Source organism: Chiloscyllium punctatum, chromosome 19 (assembly GCF_047496795.1).
Source record: "Chiloscyllium punctatum isolate Juve2018m chromosome 19, sChiPun1.3, whole genome shotgun sequence".
NCBI classification, from domain to species: Eukaryota; Metazoa; Chordata; class Chondrichthyes; order Orectolobiformes; family Hemiscylliidae; genus Chiloscyllium; species Chiloscyllium punctatum.
In genome coordinates, this window is record NC_092757.1 from 49,934,281 (window position 1) to 49,956,073 (window position 21,793).

At 46.3% G+C, this 21,793-nt stretch overlaps 1 protein-coding gene across 1 annotated transcript in view; it reads right to left on the reverse strand.

The window, feature by feature from the left end:
- LOC140491234 (scavenger receptor cysteine-rich domain-containing group B protein) overlaps positions 1-21,793 on the reverse strand; it is a 78,523-nt gene that overhangs the window by 32,528 nt on the left and 24,202 nt on the right. The window contains exons 5-8 of the mRNA XM_072589207.1: positions 12,708-12,773; positions 10,964-11,278; positions 5,583-5,675; positions 699-764 (exon numbers count right to left, since the gene is read on the reverse strand). Of these exons, the coding sequence (XP_072445308.1) occupies positions 699-764; positions 5,583-5,675; positions 10,964-11,278; positions 12,708-12,773 (540 nt within the window). The remainder of the gene's footprint in view (positions 1-698; positions 765-5,582; positions 5,676-10,963; positions 11,279-12,707; positions 12,774-21,793) is intronic.

Here is a 21,793-nt window from a genome sequence, read left to right on the forward strand (position 1 = left end):
GGGTTTTGTTCTGTTTGGATTCCCTAACATAGAATGAGGTTCTCTAAAAGGCCAGTGAGAGGCCTAAGGAAGGATGTTCCAAACTGGGTGTTGGGTTCCTAATTGGGATTACGATCTGAGATTTTGGGGGTTCTGAGGCAGTAATGGCCATAATGGAGCCCTGCCCCTCTCCCTCCTGCCCTCACACTCTTGATTTGCCTCTTCTCTCATTACTCTGCTCCTGTACAGCACCCTCTCCCACTCCAATATCCTCATAGCTCTCGTCCAGGGGTCATGGCAATTTCCAAACTCCAAAATGGGCTCACAGTGGGAAAAACATTTGCTCAGGATTCCTTAGCAGCTTGAGATCAGGTTGATTTCTGAATTCAGAAAGATTTGAATGCTAAAGTCCACATTAAGTCTGCTCCCCCAACTCCCCCCATCCCCACCCCCCTTAGATGAGTAAGTTTGAGGTTTGTTTCATTACTTTTAATGTTTAGGAAATAGTTCAGCTCAGCATTTTCCCAGAAAATGAAATGGATGCAGCAGAGTCTACAATCGGGTAGATTACACGCTGCCCATAGGAGAAGCAGGAAGCCACTTACTGACTTCAGACAGTCTCTCACACTCACAATAATACATTTACTTGGAGCCATACCTTCCTGTGGCTGACATAACAACAACTTTACCCCAAGTGAATGAAAACTTATTAAGTTTACCAGTCTGGGGAGTTGTGTGTTTCATGGTTGTAAGTTGTTCAGAAACTTGGTCTGTCACATCTGCAACTAAACAGAAAGAGCTTTAATTAATTGTACTCCTTGAACAATTTGAAGGGACAACAACTTACATTAAAAAGAAGAGAATCTGGATTCCTTTTCTCAGCTTCTCTGAAGTCTCGAAACAACAGGTTTTGTCTGTTTATCCTACTGAATGAACTGTCTTTCTCAAACTCTCCCCTTGTCTGAGGTGTAGTGACGCTCAGGTTAAACCACCAGCAAGCATCTCTCTGGAAGGAGAGAGTAGCACTATGATCCTTTTAACCAGCCAGTGTTGCTCAACCTCACCACCCCCCCCCCCCCCGCCCAAAATAACTGGATTTGGATAAAGTGCAAAGTTAAACATTTTGAACTTGACTCTGAGCAGATTCCAGATCATAATTGGAAGCAGTGAGCCAGGTTTGGTGAGGCTGAAGGGTGAGGGAAGCTGGGTACAGAGTCAAATTGCTGTCAACAGGAGAATTACTCATTGAACCTTGATGAGGAGGCTGCACGATTGTATGTTTAATATGGTGTCATTGAAGCCAGGAAAGATCAGATACATAAAGACTGAGTCCAAACGCAGTTACCCAAGAGGGGAGAAGAGTATGCGTTTCACCTCTAGGGGCAAGATTGGAAATGTGCAAACAAATCTCCTCTCTGTGATCAGTCTGAGCTTCCAGCTCCAAGATCACCAGCTGACCCCACTCCAATCATCAAACCCTTCCATCCTATCTCCTCTAGATTCCACCCCATCATCAGTAACCCTCCCCAAGGTGTCTCTGCTCCTCCCAGCTCAATACCATCTCATCCCCCCCACCTCTGTCTCAAACACAAGCACAAGCTCATTTCCCACCGACTCTCCCATCCATCACTCCACCTAACTCCTCACAAAACCAAATCACAGCCTTTCCTACTGGACATCAATCAGGCTTTGATAATGTACTCTAAAAGGCCCTTGAGTAAAACTCCAGACAGTTCAGGGAACCCTGCACTTTCAGATTTTCTGACTGTGGTTCCAGCTCCCAGCTCAGAGATGGTAACTCTGTATATACCTGGAACAGAGTGTCAATGGCCAGATTTCACACTGACTCAAAATTTCCTCAATACTGACTGTATCCTGCATTATACTGCAGCACAATATTCCCAGCTGGGACTGGATAGTGACTGGACAGCAATTACGTTGAGGGAAATGGTCTGGTTTTTGGTTCTCTTGCCTAGAGCTCTGGAGAAATGAGGACTATTGCTGTAGATAGACCTTCCGCGGCTCCCAGACCCCATTCACTGGGGAAATACGTCAACAATTTCCAAATTCTGCGCCATTCTGCTTGAGGAGAAACAATGGTACAGTGGCAATAGGACTGGACTAGCAATGTAGAGGCCCAAACTCTCCATGGATTCAAATCCCATCAAGGCATTTGGTGGATTTTAATTTTAATTAATAATCATAGAATTGAAAACAAGTGGAATTTTTTACTGCAGAGGATGGGTCATTAAGTATATTCAAGGCTGAGATAGATTTTTAATCTGTACTGGAACTAAGGGGAGAGGTAGGAGAGTGGGAGTGAGGATTATCAGATCATGATCTCATTGAATGATAGAACAGGCTTGATGGGCCGAATGGCCTACTTCTGCTCATGTGTCTTATGGCCTAAGTCCTAGTAATGGTGACCATGAAACTACCACTTATCTTGGAAATACCCCTTTGTCTTTAGAAAGGAAATCTTCCAACCTTTCTTGGTCTAGCCTACAAGTGACTAAACTGTAACGTGGCTCCCTCTGAAATGGCTCCAGCAAGCCACTCAGTTAAAGGCAATCAGGGATGGGTCATAAATGTTGGCTTTGGCAGCGATGCTCAAAATCTATGATAGAGTGAAAAGCACCAACTGAAAGATTGCCCAAATGTCACCTAAGACCATAAGACCATAAGACCATAAGACATAGGAGTGGAAGTAAGGCCATTCGGCCCATCGAGTCCACTCTGCAATTCAATCATGGCTGATGAGCATTTCAACTCCACTTACCCACATTCTCCCCATAGCCCTTAATTCCTTGTGACATCAAGAATCTATCAATCTCTGCCTTGAAGACATTTAGCGTCCCGGCCTCCACTGCACTGTGCGGCAATGAATTCCACAGGCCCACCCCTCTCTGGCTGAAGAAATGTCTCCGCATTTCTGTTCTGAATTTACCCCCTCTAATTCTAAGGCTGTGTCCATGGGTCCTAGTCTCCTCGCCTAACAGAAACAATTTCCTAGCGTCCACCCTTTCCAAGTCATGTATTATCTTGTAAGTTTCTATTAGATCTCCCCTTAATCTTCTAAACTCCAATGAATACAATCCCAGGATCCTCAGCCGTTCCTCGTATGTTAGACCTACCATTCCAGGGATCATCCATGTGAATCTCCGCTGGACACACTCCAGTGCCAGTATGTCCTTCCTGAGGTGTGGGGACCAAAACTGGACACATTACTCCAAATGGTGGCTAACCAGAGCTTTATTAAGTCTCAGTAGCACAACAGTGCTTTTATATTCCAACCCTCTTGAGATAAATGACAACATTGCATTTGCTTTCTTAACCATGGATTCAACCTGCATGTTGACCTTTAGAGAATCCTCGACTAGCACTCCCAGATCCCTTTGTACTCTGGCTTTACGAATTTTCTCACCGTTTAGAAAGTAGTCCATGCTTGTATTCTTTTTTCCAAAGTGCAAGACCTCGCTTTTGCTCACATTGAATTCCATCAGCCATTTCCTGGACCACTCTCCCAAACTGTCTAGATCCTTCTGCAGCCTCCCCACTTCCTCAGTACTACCTGCTTGTCCACCTAACTTCGTATCATCGGCAAACTTCGCTAGAATGCCCCCAGTCCCTTCATCCAGATCATTAATATATAATGTGAACAGCTGCGGTCCCACTGAACCCTGTGGGATACCACTTGTCACCAGCTGCCATTCCAAAAAATAACCTTTTATCCCAACTCTCTGCCTTCTGTCAGACAGCCAATCCTCAATCCATACCAGTAGCTCACCTCGAATACCATGAGCCCTCACCTTGCTCAGCAGCCTCCCGTGTGGCACCTTATCAAAGGCCTTTTGGAAGTCTAGATAGACCACATCCACTAGGTTTCCCTGGTCTAACCTACTTGTCACCTCTTCAAAGAATTGAAGAGGTGACCCAATCAGCTGACTGCTCAGAACAATAGAACAATACAGCTAAGGAGGAGGCCATTTGCACGATCGTGTCCATGTTATCTCTTGAAAACAGCTGTCCAATTAATCCATTCTCCTGTCTGTTTGCTCACTGCCTCCTTTCTAAATGCTTCCCTTTTAATTTTTTAGTCAATTCCCTTTTTGAAGTTACTTTTAAATCAGCTTTCATTAGCCAGATTGCCCTAAAACAATCTGAAATATAAACTACCAAAAGAGAAGATACTGGAAAATCTCAGCATGTCTGGCAGCATCTGTAAGGAGAGAAACGAGCTGACATTTCGAGTATAACTGACCCTTTGTCAAAGCTAAAAAAAGGGAGAAATAGGGAGGTATTTATACTAGGCTGAGAGAAGGTGAGTCATGGCTCCAGAAGCAAAGGTAGCAGTAAAGAGGTGATAATGACAGTGCAGAGAGAGATTATAGGGAGATTAGGAGCTGTGAGTGACCAAGGCTGAAGCCGGTGCTATGTGACAAAATATGTGGGGGATGGGGGTGGGTAATGGGTGAAGCAGAGACAAAATGGAAAACAGGGGAGAAGGGTAGCAAAGGGGGAAGAGGAGAGAAAAAAGATGATGCGAGAGTGGGGAGCAAGAGAAGGAGAGACAATCAAGAAATAAGAGGTACAGAACAGTGAAAAAAAAATTTCAAAATATGAAAAAAAGGATAAGTAAAATAAAATTAATGAAATAAGATTACGGAGCAGAATGAAAACAGAGGGGTCGAGATGGGATAATCATCTGAAGTTGTTGAATTCATTTTGAGACCAGCAGGCTGTAACGTGCCGAGTCAGAAGATGAGATGCTGTTCCTCCATTTTGCGTTGAGCTTCACTGGAACATTGCAGCAGGCCAAGGACAGACATGTGGACGTGGGAGCAGGATTGTGTGTTGGAGTGGCAAGCCACAGGGGGGTCCGGGACCTGATATAACCGTGACAATATGAGGGGTGATTTTACCACCTTCCACACTCGAGTGGTAAACTTGGAGAAAGTGAGGACTGCATCCTTGGAAGAGGTTTCGCAGTGAGGTTATAATCAACTGGGAGACAGAGTGAAGACTGCAGGTGCTGGAGATCAGAGTCAAAAAGTATGCTGCTGGAAAAGCACAGCCGGTCAGGCAGTATAGGAGGAACATCTGAGGAACAGGATACATTTCAAGCATAAGCTCTTCATCAGGAATGTGAGGGGGTATGCAAGGGGGCTGACAGATAACTGGGAGGGGATGGGATTTGGGGGAAGGTAGCTGGGATTGTGATAGGTAGACGCAGGTGGGGGGGGGGTGATGGTGATAGGTCAGAGTGGAGGGTGGAGTGGATAGGTGGGAAGGAAGATGGACAGGTAGGACAGTTCAAGAGGGCCAGATGTGGAAGGATTCCTTTGGAGCCTTGGATGGAGGTGGGGGGTGGGGGGAGGTGTGGGTGCAGGTTTTACATGTTTTGCGGTGGCAAGGGAAGGTGCTGGGAGTGGAGGGTGGGTTGGTGAGGCGGGGGGGGGGGGAGCGTGGACCTAACAAAGGAGTCACGGAGGGATTGGTCTCTGAGGAACGCAGATAGGTGTGGGGCTGTTACAGAAAATTCCATCACTTTCATTTGGAATTCAGTACCTGCTCTGGATAAGCTTAAGATAAAGTGTACATACTGTGAAGGGTAGTCGCAGTAGATTCGGTCCCAGTGTGGTCTGCTGTAAGTGTAATGGATGAAACATCTGGAGCTGTTGTGGGAGTCCGGGAATCTTGAAGTTAAAAAATGTAAAACAATCACATAATAAGTGAAATGCTGAGCTCAAGGTTTGATATTTAATAGCAATGTACAATCTAACTGCTCAGAATTACAACAGTGGTTTGTGCACTTACTATAGTACTTTTTAATGGAGAAAGGCACTTTGCAACATGGGGAAGAGGGAAATTGTCAGATTCAGGGGTTGATCAATACACACATATTGGACTGATGTCTATGGGGGGAGTAGGAGTGAGGCTGGCCAGCCTGATTAACCAGCAGCGCTTCCAGCAGAGACAGGACTGGAGCAGTGGGCATTGCCCAGAGACTCAAACACTTAGAAGAGTAATTCCAGTAAGCTCTGGGAAGAGTCAAAAGTCAGGGAGGAACAAAGGGATTGGAACATCCTGGATGGGGAAGGGAGGAGGCGCCCCCAACACAGACACAACCTCTCCAAAAGACACAACCCACTGCCCCCTGCCCCCTGCCCCCCACCCCCCACCACCGCCCCCCCCCCCCCCACCCACCCTGGACAATCCAACATTTGCCACCATGTTATGTTTTTTTAAAGAGTCTCTGAAGTTCACCCGTCTGCCCACGCCAGTCAGTTTATGATGAGGACAGCATTATGTTTGCTCATTAACTGAATTGCTCATTAACTATTTAACTTTGATAAATGACTGAAGGGTTACTAATGTCCCACCCCCCCCACTATATCGTGGAGAGCCAGTTGAGGAGAGGATGGGAAATTGGGTGGTGGGGGGGGGTGGGGAGCGAGCCATTGATATGGTTTGGAATCCCACAGCCTGACCACAAACAAGTCCAGCAGAGGGACATAAAATCCAACCCACTCTGATCCCATGATGGGCCTATATACTTTTCAGTTTGTTTTATAATTCTATTTTCTTTAAACGTATGTGAATTCATGTTCACTTCTATTCATCCATGCAACGCGGGTGCTGCTGGCCGGCCAGCATTTACTATCCATCCCTAGTTGCCCTTGAGGAGGTGGTGGTGAGCTGCCTTCTTGAACCCACTGCAGTCCACCCACTGGGGGTTGACCCACAATGTCGTGAGCCGGGGTAGGGAGGAAAGTTTAGTTGCAGTTGCAGATACTAAGTGGAAGCTTGAGATAAAACAGATCAATTGTGATGCTTCAACAATGCTTCCATGACCTATGATGCTCTTACAAGCTCTGTGGGACTCTGCAAAGTGCATGTAAAGGTTTGCGATAGAGAGTGCATGCGCCTCAGCCTTGACTATATGAAGGTTCCTGAAAGCCTGTAATGAGTCCTTGCCATGGGTCACAAAGTGGGCAGCTGAGTGCAAGAAAGGAGGCACTTAAAAAAATGCACTTTCTGACAAACCTGTGATGAGATGCGTGATTGAGATACGAGCGAACATAATCACAATTCCCCAATTCTCAAACATCCAACACCTTCCCATCTCTCTATGTCCATTCACCACAAGACTGAAATAAGCATTCCAAATGAAACATATTAATTCAATCACACCAAACATCAATTAATTATCCTTGTGTGTTTCATTATCACCCATGATCCCTATTTGCCCCAGTGCTCCTATTAAAATGTGACCCTTGTGACCACAGCGTGGCTGGTGGGAAGTTGCAGAACACTGGGATCCACAGTGATCCTGGCAGAAATCTGAGTTTACTGGGCAGTGAGCAAGGCTTGCGTGACATCAGTTTGAGCCTCCAGCACAGCTCCCAGTCTCTGGTGGATTGTGGTGGAAGCTGAGGTTTCAATCATCAGATGCTGCATTGTGTTCGAATCCTGTTCTATATTGGCTGCCAAGTTTAATGTCAATGTGCTGTGCCAAGTTGCCGCTAGACTCCTTCATGCTACTTGACACTGGGTACAGGCTTTCTGCCAGACCAGCCAATATATCAAGTATTTCATTGTGCAAACCCACTAGCTTCCTTCTGTAACTTCCCCATTCGAAGTGCTCATCTGATTCCTTCAAACAATAGGACCAATGTGTAAAATCAGTTCCTAGTGCTCCCCTTGTCCACTGAGCTGGCTAGAGACTGCTGTATATTCAATGTCTTCAATCGGATCTCAGAGCTATCCCTCAAATTGTTCATAGTGACAGTGTCTGAGCCGACGGCTGAGAATGAGAGATTGAATGGCAAGTGTTTTCCTTCATCACTGTCATTCAGATTTTCCACTTATTCCTCTTCCACCGCTGCCTGGCCAGGGAGCAGTTCTTGGCTAACTGAAAGGAGAAAGACACAAGGGTGGGAGAGGAATAAGAGGTTCATGTTTACCCAGCCTGGCAAACAGAAGGGTTACAGCCTGAGGGGGAAGTGGGATGGATGAATGGTAACTAGCTTTGAACATACTGTCGTCAGCAATCGCTTCAGCCCCACCACTGGCCACTTCAGCCTCACTCATCGACACTGCAATGTTCGGAAACAGCATCTCCCTCTTGAGTAGGTGGAGTACAGAAATGGAGCTGTGCCCATTCCCCACCACAGGAAATCCCCTATTGCCTCTGGGGATGCAAGAGAGAGGGAGGGGATCACTTATGGCCTTGGACAGGATGGTATATCAGAAGTCAATCACCAGGGCTTGAGGGGGCCTCAGGTGCTCACGTCAGCAGCCTGGCCAGGTGCAGAACCTTTACTGAATCTGTCCTGGTGCCAATGAACATTATGTTTGCATGGTGTGCCTGCCATTGGATGGTGTGCCTGCCATTGGATGGTGTGCCTGCCATTGGATGGTGTGGCTGCCATTAGATGGTGTGGCTGCCATTGGATGGTGTGGCTGTCATTGGATGGTGTGGCTGTCATTGGATGGTGTGCCTGTCATTGGATGGTGTGCCTGTCATTGGATGGTGTGCCTGCCATTGGATGGTATGGCTGCCATTGGATGGTGTGGCTGTCATTGGATGGTGTGGCTGCCATTAGATGGTGGGGCTGCCATTGGATGGTGGGGCTGCCATTGGATGGTGGGGCTATCATTGGATTGTGTGTCTGCCATAGTTGAACAACTGGTAGCATGTGTTAATTGTGAGATACAGAGTTAAATTTTCATTTATTCATTCATGGGATGTGGACATTTCACGCTCAGCCAACATTCATTGACCATCCTCAATTGTCCAGAGGGTTTTAGAAGTTAGTAATATTGTTGTGCATCTGGAGTCACACAGAAACCAGGCCAAGTAAGGATTCCCTCCCCTAAAGGGCATTAGCGAACCAGGTGGGATTTTACAACCCTTGACACAGTATCCTTAAAGCTAGCTTTTTAAAATCAAATTTCACCACCTGTTGTGCTGGGATTTGTACCAACACCAACATCTCAGTCATAGGATGATATTAATCCAGTGACAGAACCACTTCACCACCACCGCCTTAGCCGCGGGTAAGGATGAAATGTGAACGTTTGGAACAAGCTGGGACTTGTTGCTGATGGATGAATGCTTGGGCTGTGCTGCCTTAAACATTATCTGCGATATGACACATAACGATACAGTTACTGAACCTTCAAGGTTCATGTTAAAATGACTGAACATTTTTTGGCACTGCATCCGAGTCCTCAAGGGTTAACTCCAGGCATTTACTCAAAGGAGTATCTTCTCCTCTCTCCCTCCGAGGGGTCACAGCCTGCTTATTCCCTGCAGTTTGATCACCTCTCTCCTCTCCTCCAGTTCTGCACCAAAGCAGGGCAGCATTGGGCACTCTATCTCACATCAAACTTATTTTTGGAATGACTTCCAGCACCTGGTTCAACCACAGTTCACCTCCCTCTTTAAGCTGAAACCTGTGCTAGCCTGGAATCACTTTGAGACGACATGCTCAGTTGTAAAGTCATCAATGGACTTACTTCTTGCACCCTGTATCAGAATGAACAGGCAAACCTACCTCAAGGTCCTATACTCAGTCTCAGAGATTTGAAGCACCGATGATCAAATGTTATATTACAATGCATTTAGCATTTAGTAAATTAACATTGCATTTTGTAATATTCAGCAGGCTTCATTCTTTGGTGATGCATTTATCCAAGAACACATGAGGGGAGCCATATCAGTTTAGCTGAGCAAGAGGAAACTGGTATAGAACATAGAACATAGAAGAATACAGCGCAGTACAGGCCCTTCAGCCCTCGATGTTGCGCCGATCAAAGCCCACCTAACCTACACTAACCCACTATCCTCCATATACCTATCCAATGCCCGCTTAAATACCCATAAAGAGGGAGAGTCCACTACTGCTACTGGCAGGGCATTCCATGAACTTACGACTCGCTGAGTGAAGAACCTACCCCTAACATCAGTCCTATATCTACCACCCCTTAATTTAAAGCTATGCCCCCTTGTAATAGCTGACTCCATACGTGGAAAAAGGTTCTCACTGTCAACCCTATCTAACCCCCTAATCATCTTGTACACCTCTATCAAATCACCCCTAAACCTTCTTTTCTCCAATGAAAACAACCCCAAGTGCCTCAGCCTTTCCTCATAGGATTTTCCTACCATACCAGGCAACATCCTGGTAAACTTCCTCTGCACCCGTTCCAGTGCCTCCACATCCTTCCTATAGTATGGCGACCAAAACTGCACACAATATTCCAGATGCGGCCGCACCAGAGTCTTATACAACTGCAGCATGACCTCAGGACTCCGGAACTCAATTCCTCTACCAATAAAAGCCAGTACGCCATATGCCTTCTTCACTGCACTATTTACCTGGGTGGCAACTTTCAGAGATCTGTGTACATGGACACCAAGATCCCTCTGCTCTTCCACACTACCAAGTAGTCTACCATTAGCACAGTAATCCATCTTTTTATTACTCTTACCAAAGTGAATCACTTCACACTTAGCTACATTGAACTCCAATATCGAGTATTGAGAAGATTTGTTGCTCAGGTTGAGGTTCTTTAGTGAGCCTCCGGATCAAGCACTGGTGGCATGGCCCACTTTCTATTTATGTGTTTCGGTTTCCTTGGGTTGGTGATGTCATTTCCTGGGGTGACATCATTTCCTGTTCAGGTACCCCCAAGAAAAAGTACAGGAAATGATATCATCATGGGAAATAATGTCACCAACCCAAGGAAACCAAAACACAAATAGAAAGCGGGCCATGCCACCAGTGCTTGATCCGGACGCTCACTGAAAATGTTACCTAGTATGGTGACGAAACATCTGAAAACAAACCTTCCAGTTCAGCGAGCAAACCTACATCCAGAACCTGGTATATTTTTATTGTGAGGGAGAGAAGGCATCATAAATTGAGTTGCAGTTTGCTTTCCAATGAAGTGAATGGTTTGTTGAAAGCGTTACCTGTACAGATGACTCCTGCATCTTCATGGTGCCCGCAGTTGTGCACACCCCATCCCAGGCTGCTACAGCTTAATAGCGATGGCTCAGTCCCATCACAGTTGACGTTGTCCAATAGAATCCGTCCTTTGCCATATCCAAAATAAGAGTTGGTGGTGGAGGATATCGTTGTGCCACAGCCCATCTGCCGGCACACGACTTTGGCATCATTCATGTCCCAGTCATCATCACAAATTGTTCCCCACTGTCCTCTGTACTTAATCTCCACTCTGCCTTGACAGGAGTTGTAGCCATTGACTAGCCGAATATTGCCCTCTCCTGAAAAGAGAAGAAATGGTTAACTTCCAAATAGAGAGGTTCAATTTGAATTATACATTTAAAGACTTCAGCAACTTCTTCATCAACCTTCTCCAGAGAGAGTGTTTGATTGCTCTCTGTTTCACTATAGCACACAGATTAGTGTGCAGTAATAACCAGAATAACAGGGATCATAACCAGAACACCGTATGGTGGAGACATGTGGATTTTCTCAACCCAGTTTACTCCCCTCCACTCTGCAATTGTTGAATGTTGCTGGGAAGTAGTTACTTGGGCTACCTGCCTCAGGCAGGGAGGCATGTTTTGTGAATAAGCTGGAACAATGTTTAGTGGTCGGTCTGTCTAACCATGGAATTGCATGTACCATTGCAGTCTGGACTGACACGTACCACTGCAGTTCGGATGACCAACCTGTTCTAGTACTTTAACTTAGGCCAGCCAGTCCTCATCCTTAATGGCGTGATCTCTGCATTGTAAATTTGCATGTGATTAGATTAGATTCCCTACAGTGTGGAAACAGGCCCTTCAGCCCAAAAAGTCCACACTAGCCCTCTGAAGAGTAAGCCACCCAGATCCATTCCCCTACATTTACCCCTGACGAATGAACCGAACACTATGGGCCATTTAGCATGGCCAATTCACCTAAACTGCACATCTTGGATTGTGGGAGGAAACCAGAGCACCCGGAGGAAACTCACACAGACACAGGGAGGATGTGCAAACTCCACACAGACAGTCACCCAAGGTTGAAATTGAACCCAGGTCCCTGGAGCTGTGAGACATCAGTGCTAACCACTGAGCCACCGTGCTGCCCATATAGAATGCCTACAGTGTGGACACAGGCCCTTTGGCCCAACAAGTCCACACCAACTCTCTGGAGAGTAACCCACCCAGCCCAATTCCCCTACTGCTCGACATTTACCCCTGACTAATACACATAACCTACACATCCCTGAACACTCTGGGTAATTTTAGTGTGGCCAATTCACCCAACCTGGACTGTGGGAGGAAAGAGCTGAAAAATATGTTGCTGGAAAAGCGCAGCAGGTCAGGCAGCATCCAAGGAGCAGGAGACTCGACGTTTCGGGCATAAGCCCTTCTTCAGGAATGCCCGAAACGTCGATTCTCCTGCTCCTTGGATGTTGCCTGACCTGCTGCGCTTTTCCAGCAACACATTTTTCAGCTCTGATCTCCAGCATCTGCAGTCCTCACTTTCTCCCACTGTGAGAGGAAACCAGAGTACCCGGAGGAAACCCACACAGACACGGGGAGAATGTGCAAACTCCACACAGACAGTCGCCAGAGGCTAGAATTGACCCCGGGTCCCTGGCATTGTGAGGCATCAGGGCTAACCACTGAGCCACTGTGTAAATGGTAACTCAAGGTAATAAAGCAGATGCTGGTTAAGGGATTGTTATATAAGAATTACCTTGTTTATATTCCCAGGCAGATACTTGGGTTTTATTGACCAGGTTGATCGGCGTAGAGCTGAAATCTAGAGACAGAAACGTCAGTTAACATTGCTTCATGGAGAAACCACCGAGGTGAATCTTTGACGGGAACTTACTTTCTTGTTTCCTATCTCATTGTGGGGATCTCAAATCTATAGCCTGCCTCTCTCAGAGACTGTGACGAAGGAGGAGTTGCAATCACTGGTGACTTACATTCCTGAACCAGATAGAACACCTGAGTTCACATGGTGATCATTTAATGAAATAATTCTCGTGAAATAACTGACCCTGGTTTCACTGAGCACCACAATATACCAACACCACTTCATACAGGGCCACTTTAAAATGTTTTAGTGCTATGTTCAGGGCCTTGCATGATCCAGGCTTGTGAAGCCTCACAAGGTTCCCGCTTCCACCTACTCCCCGTGACCTTTCTGCTCGCTCTCCACCACCTTCAACACGCACGGCCTCCACCGCCGTCGTGCTGTGGCATCAGGGATTGTCATCGACAAGCTGCACTGCAGCAGTTTATGCAGGCACCTTCACAAGAACCTTAAATGCCCAAGTCTGCCAGCTTGAAGTCAAGGGTAGCAGATGCATGAAATAGCACCACTTGTAATTCACCTCCCAGTCACAAGTCATGCTGACTTGAAACTACATTGCTGTTCTTTCACTATCCTGGAACACCCTTCCTAACAGCACTGTGGGCGCCCCGATACCCCAGGAACCGCTGCAATTCAAGAAGGCAACTCACCACCACTTTCTCCAGAACTATTAGGGGTGGCCAATAAATGCTAGCCAAACCAGACACTCCCATAGGTGAATGGGAAGGAAAGGAGCAGCATCAGCAGGAATACTGAGGGGTGAAGCCATCCTCACTGCTCCTGTCTCTTTCTTAAGGTCAGGTAACCCAATGGAGGGCACAGGGAGATAGAACAACAATGCTCCTCAGCACCAGCATCAGCGACCACTGCCCGAGGCCACTGAGACTGGATACTGGTGCCATGTCTCGGGCCTGGGTAGAGATTTCATTATGTACAGAGATTCACTCCAGTTGCAGGGATAATGGCTGAGGACTTAGTTGGGAGTAACAAAATAAAAAGTGTCTTATTGTGAAGCTGCTGCACACAAGAAAAGGAAGAAATCCAGTCTGCTGCAGGTGTGTCACTGAGGTAACCAAGTTTAACCACAAAATACTCGACATGCAGCAGTCGGTACCAGACAGGATGAATAGGCCAGATACTCGACTCACTATCCCGAATGCAACCAGTTACCTGGCCAAACCAGCAGGGCCCTAGCTGATCCCACCTCTGAATGGTTCGCTTCAACTCCAGGCCTAAGCACAGGAAGTTGAAGGAAATGTGTGGATATCGTGTCTGCAATTCTACAGACTCTCGCTGTAACTCCAGCAATGACCCTAACCAGTCTCTCACTGTAACTCCAGCACAGACTCTAACCAGTCTCTCACTGTATCTGCAGCACTTACTCTAACCAGTCTCTCACTGTAACTCCAGCATTGAGTCTAACCAATTTCCCACTGTAATCCCAGCGCTGACTCTAACCAGTCTCTCACTGTAACCCCAGCACTGACTCTAACCATACACGCACTGTAACTCCAGCACTGACTATAACCAGTCTCTTACAGTAGCTCCAGCACTGACTCTAACCAGTCTCTCACTGTAACCCCAGCACTGACTCTAACCATACACGCACTGTAACTCCAGCACTGACTCCAACCAGTCTCACACAGAAACTCCAGCACTGACTCTAACGAGTCTCTCACAATAACTCCAGCAGTGATTCTAACCAGTCTCACGCCGTATCTCCAAGATTGACTCCAACCAGTCTCACACAGTAACTCCAGCACTGACTCTAACCAGTCTCTCACTGTAACCCCAGCACTGACTCTAACCATACATGCACTGTAACCCCAGCACTGACTCTAACCATACACGCACTGTAACTCCAGCACTGACTCCAACCAGTCTCACACAGAAACTCCAGCACTGACTCTAACGAGTCTCTCACAATAACTCCAGCAGTGATTCTAACCAGTCTCTCACTGTAACTCCAGCACTGACTCCAACCAGTCTCACACAGTAACTCCAGCACTGACTCTAACCAGTCTCTCACTGTAACTCCAGCAGTGATTCTAACCAGTCTCACGCCGTATCTCCAAGATTGACTCCAACCAGTCTCACACAGTAACTCCAGTACTGACTCTAACCAGTCTCTCACTGTAACTCCAGCACTGACTCCAACCAGTCTCTCACTGTAACTCCAGCACTGATTTTAACCAGTCTCGCAGTGTAACTCCAGAACTGGCTCTAACCAGTCTCTCACTGTAACCCCAGCACTGACTCTATCTAGTCTCACAGTATACTCCAGCACTGACTCTATCTAGTCTCACTCTGTAACTCCAGCACTGACTCCAAACAGTCTCTTGCTGTAACTCCAGCACTGACACTAACCAGACTTTTATTGTAACTCCAACACTGACACTTACCAGTCTATCATTCTAACTCCAGCACTGACTCTAACCAGTCTCACACTGTAGCTTCAGCACTGACTCTAACCAGTCTCACACAGTATCTCCAGCACTGACTCTAACCCGTCACACACTGTAACTCCAGCATTGACTGGAACCAGTCTCTCACTGTAACTCCAGCACTGACTGTAACTAATATCACACTGTAACTCCACCCCTGACTCTAACCACTATCTCACTGTAACTCCAGCATTGTCTCTATCCAGTCTCTCACTGAAACTCCAGCACTAATTCGAACCAGTCTCTCACTGTAACTCCAGCACCGTGTCTAACCCGTCACACACTGTAACTCCAGCACTGACTCTAACCAGTCTCCAGCACTAAATTTAACCAGTCTCACACAGTAACTTCAGCACTGACTCTAACCAGTCTCCAGCACTAAATTTAACCAGTCTCACACAGTAACTTCAGCACTTACTCTAACCAGTCTCTCGCAGTAACTCCAGCACTGACTGTAACCAGTCTCACACTGTAACTCCAGCACTGACTCAAACCAGTCACCCACTCTAACTCCAGCATTAACTCTAACCCACCTCTCACTGTATCTACAGCACTGACTCTAACCTGTCTCACAGAGTAACTCCAGCACTAACTCTAACCACTCTCACATTGTACCTCCAGCATTGACTCTAACCAGTCTCTCACTTTAACTCCAGCACCGTGTCTAACCCGTCACACACTGTAACTCCAACACTGACTCTAACCAGTCTCACATTGTAACTCCAGCACAGACTCTAACCAGTCTCTCACTGTAACCCCAGCACTGACTCTAACCAGACTCTCACAGTAACACCAGCACTGACTAACTAGTCTCACACTGTAGCTCCAGCAATGACTCTAACCAGTCTTTCTCTGTAACTCCAGCACTGAATCTAACCAGTCTCTCACTGTAAATCCAGCAATGACTCTAACGAGTGTCACAGTGTATCCAGCAATGACTCAAACCACTCTCTCACTTTAACTCTAACTAGTCTCACACTGTATCTCCAGCACTGTCTCTAACCAGACTCTCACAATAACTCCAGCAATGACTCAAACCAATCTCACACTGTAACTCCAACATTGACTCTAACCAGTCTCAATCTGTAAGTCCAGCACTGACTCTAAGCATTCTCTGACTTTAACCCCAGCACCGTGTATAACCCATCACACACAAATTCCTGCACTGACTCTAACCAATCTCACACTGTATCTCCAGCAGTGTCTCTAACCTGTCTTTCACAGTAACCCAAGTACTGACTCTAACCAGTGTCTCACTGTAACTCCAGCACTGACTCTAACCAGAATCTCTCAGTATCTCCAGCACTCATTCTAACCCGTCTCTCACTCTATCTACAGCACTGACTCTAACCAGTCTTTCATTGTAACTCCAGCATTGACTCTAACCAGTCTCACACTGTATCTCCAGCACTGACTCTAAACAGACTCTCATTGTAATCCCAGCACTGACTCTAACCAGTCTCACACTGTATCTCCAGCACTGACTCTAACCAGCCTCACACTGTAAGTCCAGCACTGACTCTAACCAGTCTCACACACAGTAACCCCAGCACGGAGTCTAACAAGTGTCACTCTGTAACTCCAGCAGTGTCTCTAACCTGACTCTCACTGTAACTCCTGCACTGACTCTAACCAGTCTCTCCCTGTAACTCCAGCACCATGTCTAACCCGTCACACACTGTGACTCCAGCACTGACACTAACCAGAATCTCACAGTATCTCCAGCACTCATTCTAACCAGTCTCACTCTGTAACTCCAACATTGACTCTAACCAGTCTCTCACTATACCTCCAGCACTGACTCTAACCAGTCTCTCACTGTAACTCCAGCACTGACTCAAACCAGTTTCACACTGTAACTCCAGCAGTGTCTCTAACCTGACAATTACAGTAACTCCAGAACTGACTCAAACCCTGACACAGTAACTCCAGCACCGACTCTAACCAATCTCACACTGTATCTCCAGCACTGACGCTAACCTGTCTTTCACTGTAACTCCAGCATTGACTCTAACCAGTCTCTCACTGTAACCCCAGCACTGACATTAACCAGTCATTCACTCTAACTCCAGCATTGACTCTAATGCTGTATCTCACTGTATCTACAGCACTGATTCTAACCAGTCTTTCACTGTATCTCCAGCACTGTCTCTAACAAGTCTCTTACAGTAACTCCAGCACTGACTCTAACCTGTCTCTCAGAGTAACTCCAGCACTAACTGTAACTAGTCTCACACTGTACCTCCAGCACAGACTCTAACTAGTCTCTCACTGTAAATCCAGCACTGACTGTAACCAGTCATTCGCTGTAACTCCAGCACTGACTCTAACCAGTCTCTAGCTGTAACTCCAGCACTGATTTTTAACTAGTCTCACACTGTAACTCCAGCACTGACTTGAACCAGTCTAACACTTTAGCTCCAGCACTAACTCTAACCAGTCTCTCACTGGAACTCCAGCATTGACTCTACCCCATCTCTCACAGTAACTGCAGCACTGATTCTAACCAGTCTCTCACTGTACCACCAGCACTGACTCTATCCAGTCTCAATCTGTAACTCCTGCACTGACTCTATCCAGTCTCAATCTGTAACTCCAGCACTGACTCTAACCAGCCACTCACTGTAACTCCAGCACTGACCCGAACCAGTCTTTCATTGTACTTCCAACACTGATACTCACCAGTCTCTTACTGTAACTCCAGCATTGACTCAAACCAGTCTAACACTGTAACTCCAACATTGACTCTAACCAGTCTCTCACTGTAACTCCAACACTGACTCGAACCAGTCTAACTCTTTAGCTCCAGCACTATCTCTATCCAGTCTCTCACTGAAACTCCAGCACTAATTGTAACTAGTCTGTCGCTGTAACTCCAACAGTGACTCTAACCAGTCTCTCACTTTAACTCCAGCACCGTGTCTAACCCATCACACACTGTAACTCCAGCACTGACTCTAACCAGTCTCACATTCTAACTCCAGCACTGACTCTAACCAGTCTCTCACTGGAACTCCAGCACTGACTCTAACCAGACTCACACTTTAATTCCATCACTGACTCTAACCAGTCTTTCATTGTATCTCCAGCACTGACACTCACCAGTCTGTCACTGTAACCCCAGCACTGAATCTGACCAGTCTCTCTCTGTAACTCCAGCACAGTCTCTAACCTGTCTCTCACAGTAACTCCAGCACTGACACTAACTACTCTCACACTGTAGCTCCATGCACTGACTCTAACCAGTCTCTCACTGTAAATCCAGCACTGACTCTAATGAGTCTCACAGTGTATTCAGCACTGACTCCAACCAGTCTCTCACAGTAACTCCAGCACTGACTCTAACTAATCTCATGCTGTAACTCCAACATTGACTCTAACCAGTCTCAATCTGTAACTCCAGCACTGACTCTAACCATTCTCTGACTTTAACACCCGCACCGTGTCTAACCCATCACACACTGTAGCTCCAGCACTGACTCTAACCAGTCTCTCACTGTAACTCCAGCAATGAATCTAAGCAGTCTCTCATTGTAACTCCAGCAGTGTCTCTAACCTGACTCTCACAGTAACTCCAGCGTTGACTGTATAGACAATAGACAATAGACGATAGGTGCAGGAGTAGGCCATTCAGCCCTTCGAGCCTGCACCACCATTCAATATGATCATGGCTGATCATCCTTAATCAGTATCCTCTTCCTGCCTTATCTCCATAACCCTTGATTCCAATATCTTTGAGAGCTCTATCCAACTCTTTCTTAAATGAATCCAGAGACTGGGCCTCCACTGCCCTCTGGGGCAGAGCATTCCACACAGCCACCACTCTCTGAGTGAAGAAGTTTCTCCTCATCTCTGTCCTAAATGGTCTACCCCATATTTTTAAGCTGTGTCCTCTGGTTCGGCACTCACCCATCAGCGGAAACATGTTTCCTGCTGCCAGAGTGTCCAATCCTTTCATAATCTTATATGTCTCAATTAGATCCCCTCTCAGTCTTCTAAACTCAAGGGTATACAAGCCCAGTCGCTTCAGTCTTTCAGTGTAAGGTAATCCTGCCATTCCAGGAATTCACCTCGTGAACCTACACTGCACTCCCTCAATAGCCAGAATGTCTTTCCTCAAATTTGGAGACCAGAACTGCATACAGTACTCCAGGTGTGGTCTCACCAGGGCCCTGTACAGCTGCAGAAGCACCTCTTTGCTTCTATACTCAATCCCTCTTGTTATGAAGGCCAGCATGCTATTAGCCTTCTTCACTACCTGCTGTACCTGCATGCTTACCTTCAATGACTAGTGTACAAGAACACCCAGATCTTTCTGTACTGCCTTTTTATCTAAATTGATTCCATTGAGATAGTAATCGGCCTTCCTGTTCTTGCCACCAAAATGGATAACCATACATTTATCCACATTAAACTGCATCTGCCATGCATCTGCCCACTCACCTAACTTGTCCAGGTCACCCTGTAATCTCCTAACATCCTCATCACATTTCACCCTGCCACCCAGCTTTGTGTCATCAGCAAATTTGCTAATGTTATTGCTGATACCATCTTCTATATCATTAACATATATTGTAAAAAGCTGCGGTCCCAGTACTGGTCCCTGCGGTACCCCACTGGTCACTGCCTTCCATTCCGAAATTGAGTCGTTTATCACTACTCTTTGTTTCCTATCAGCCAACCAATTTTCAATCAAATCTAGTACTTTGCCTCCAATACCATGTGCCCTAATTTTGCTCACTAACCTCCTTTGTGGGACTTTATCAAAAGCTTTCTGAAAGTCCAGGTACACTACATCTACTGGATCTCCCTCATCCATCTTCAGAGTTACATCCTCAAAACATTCCAGAAGATTAGTCAAGCATGATTTCCCCTTCATAAATCCATGCTGACTCTGTCCTATCCTGTTACTACTATCCAGATGTGCCATAATTTCATCCTTTATAATAGACTCCAGCATCTTTCCCACCACTGAGGTCAGACTAACTGGTCTATAATTTCCTGCTTTCTCTCTCCCACCTTTCTTAAAAAGTGGTACAACATTAGCCACCCTCCAATCCTCAGGAACCAACCCTGAATCTATCGAACTCTGGAAAATAGTCACCAATGCATCCACGATTTCCCGAGCCACCTCCTTCAGTACCCTGGGATGTAGACCATCAGGCCCTGGAGACTTATCAACCTTCAGACCTAACAGTCTCTCCAACACCAAATCCTGGCAAATATAAATTCCCTTCAGTTCAGGTCCTTCAGCCACTGTTACCTCAGGGAGATTGCTTGTGTCTTCCCCAGTGAACACAGATCTGAAGTACCCATTTAATTCTTCTGCCATTTCTTTGTTACCCGTAATATATTCCCCTGTTTCTGTCTTCAAGGGCCCAATTTTAGTCCTAACCATTTTTATGCCTTGCACCTACCTAAAAAAGCTTTTACTATCCTCCTTTATATTATTGGCCAGTTTACCTTCATACCTCATTTTCCCTTCATACCTCATTTTCCCTCTGCGTATTTCCTTCTTAGTAATCCTTTGTTGCTCTTTAAAAGCTTCCCAGTCCTCAGTTTTCCCACTTATCTTTGCTATGTTATACTTTTTCTCTTTTAACTTTATATGTTTCTTAACTTCCCTCGTCAGCCACGGCCACCCATACCTCCTCCTAGGATCTTTCTTCCTTTTAGGAATGAACTGATCCTGCAACTTCTGCATTATACACAGAAATATCCGCCATTGTTCCTCCACGGTCATCCCTGCTAAGGTATTGCACCATTGAACTTTGGCCAGCTCCTCCCTCATAGCTCCATAGTTCCCTTTATTCAACAGAAGTACTGTCACTTCCGACTGTACCCTCTCCCTCTCAAATTGCAGATTGAAGCTTAATGTATTCTGGTCACTACTTCCCAATGACTCCTTCACTTCGAGGTCTCTGACCAATTCTGGTTTGTTACACAATACCAGATCCAGAATTGCCTTCTCCCTGGTCGGCTCCAGCACCAGCTGCTCTAAGAATCCATCTCTGAGGCACTCCACAAAATCTCTTTCTTGAGGTCCAATACCATCCTGATTCTCCCAGTCTACCTGCATGTTAAAATCCCCCATAACAACTGTAGTAACATCTTTGCGACAGGCCAATTTCAGCTCCTGATTCAACTTACATCCGACATCCAGACTACTGTTTGGGGCCTGTAGATGACTCCCAAGAGGGTCCTTTTACCCTTAGTATTTCGCAGCTCTATCCACACTGACTCTACATCCCCTGACTCTAGGTCCCCCCGCGCAAGGGATTGAATATTCTCCCCTACCAACAAGGCCACCCCACCCCCTCTGCCCATCAGTCTGTCCTTGCGATAGCACGTGTAGCCTTGAATATTCATTTCCCAGGCCCTGTCCACTTGAAGCCACGTCTCTGTTATCCCCACAATATCGTATCTGCCAATTTCCAAAAGAGCCTCAAGCTCATCCATCTTATGTCTAATGCTTCGTGCATTCATATATAGTATTTTTAATTTGTTACTGCTCTC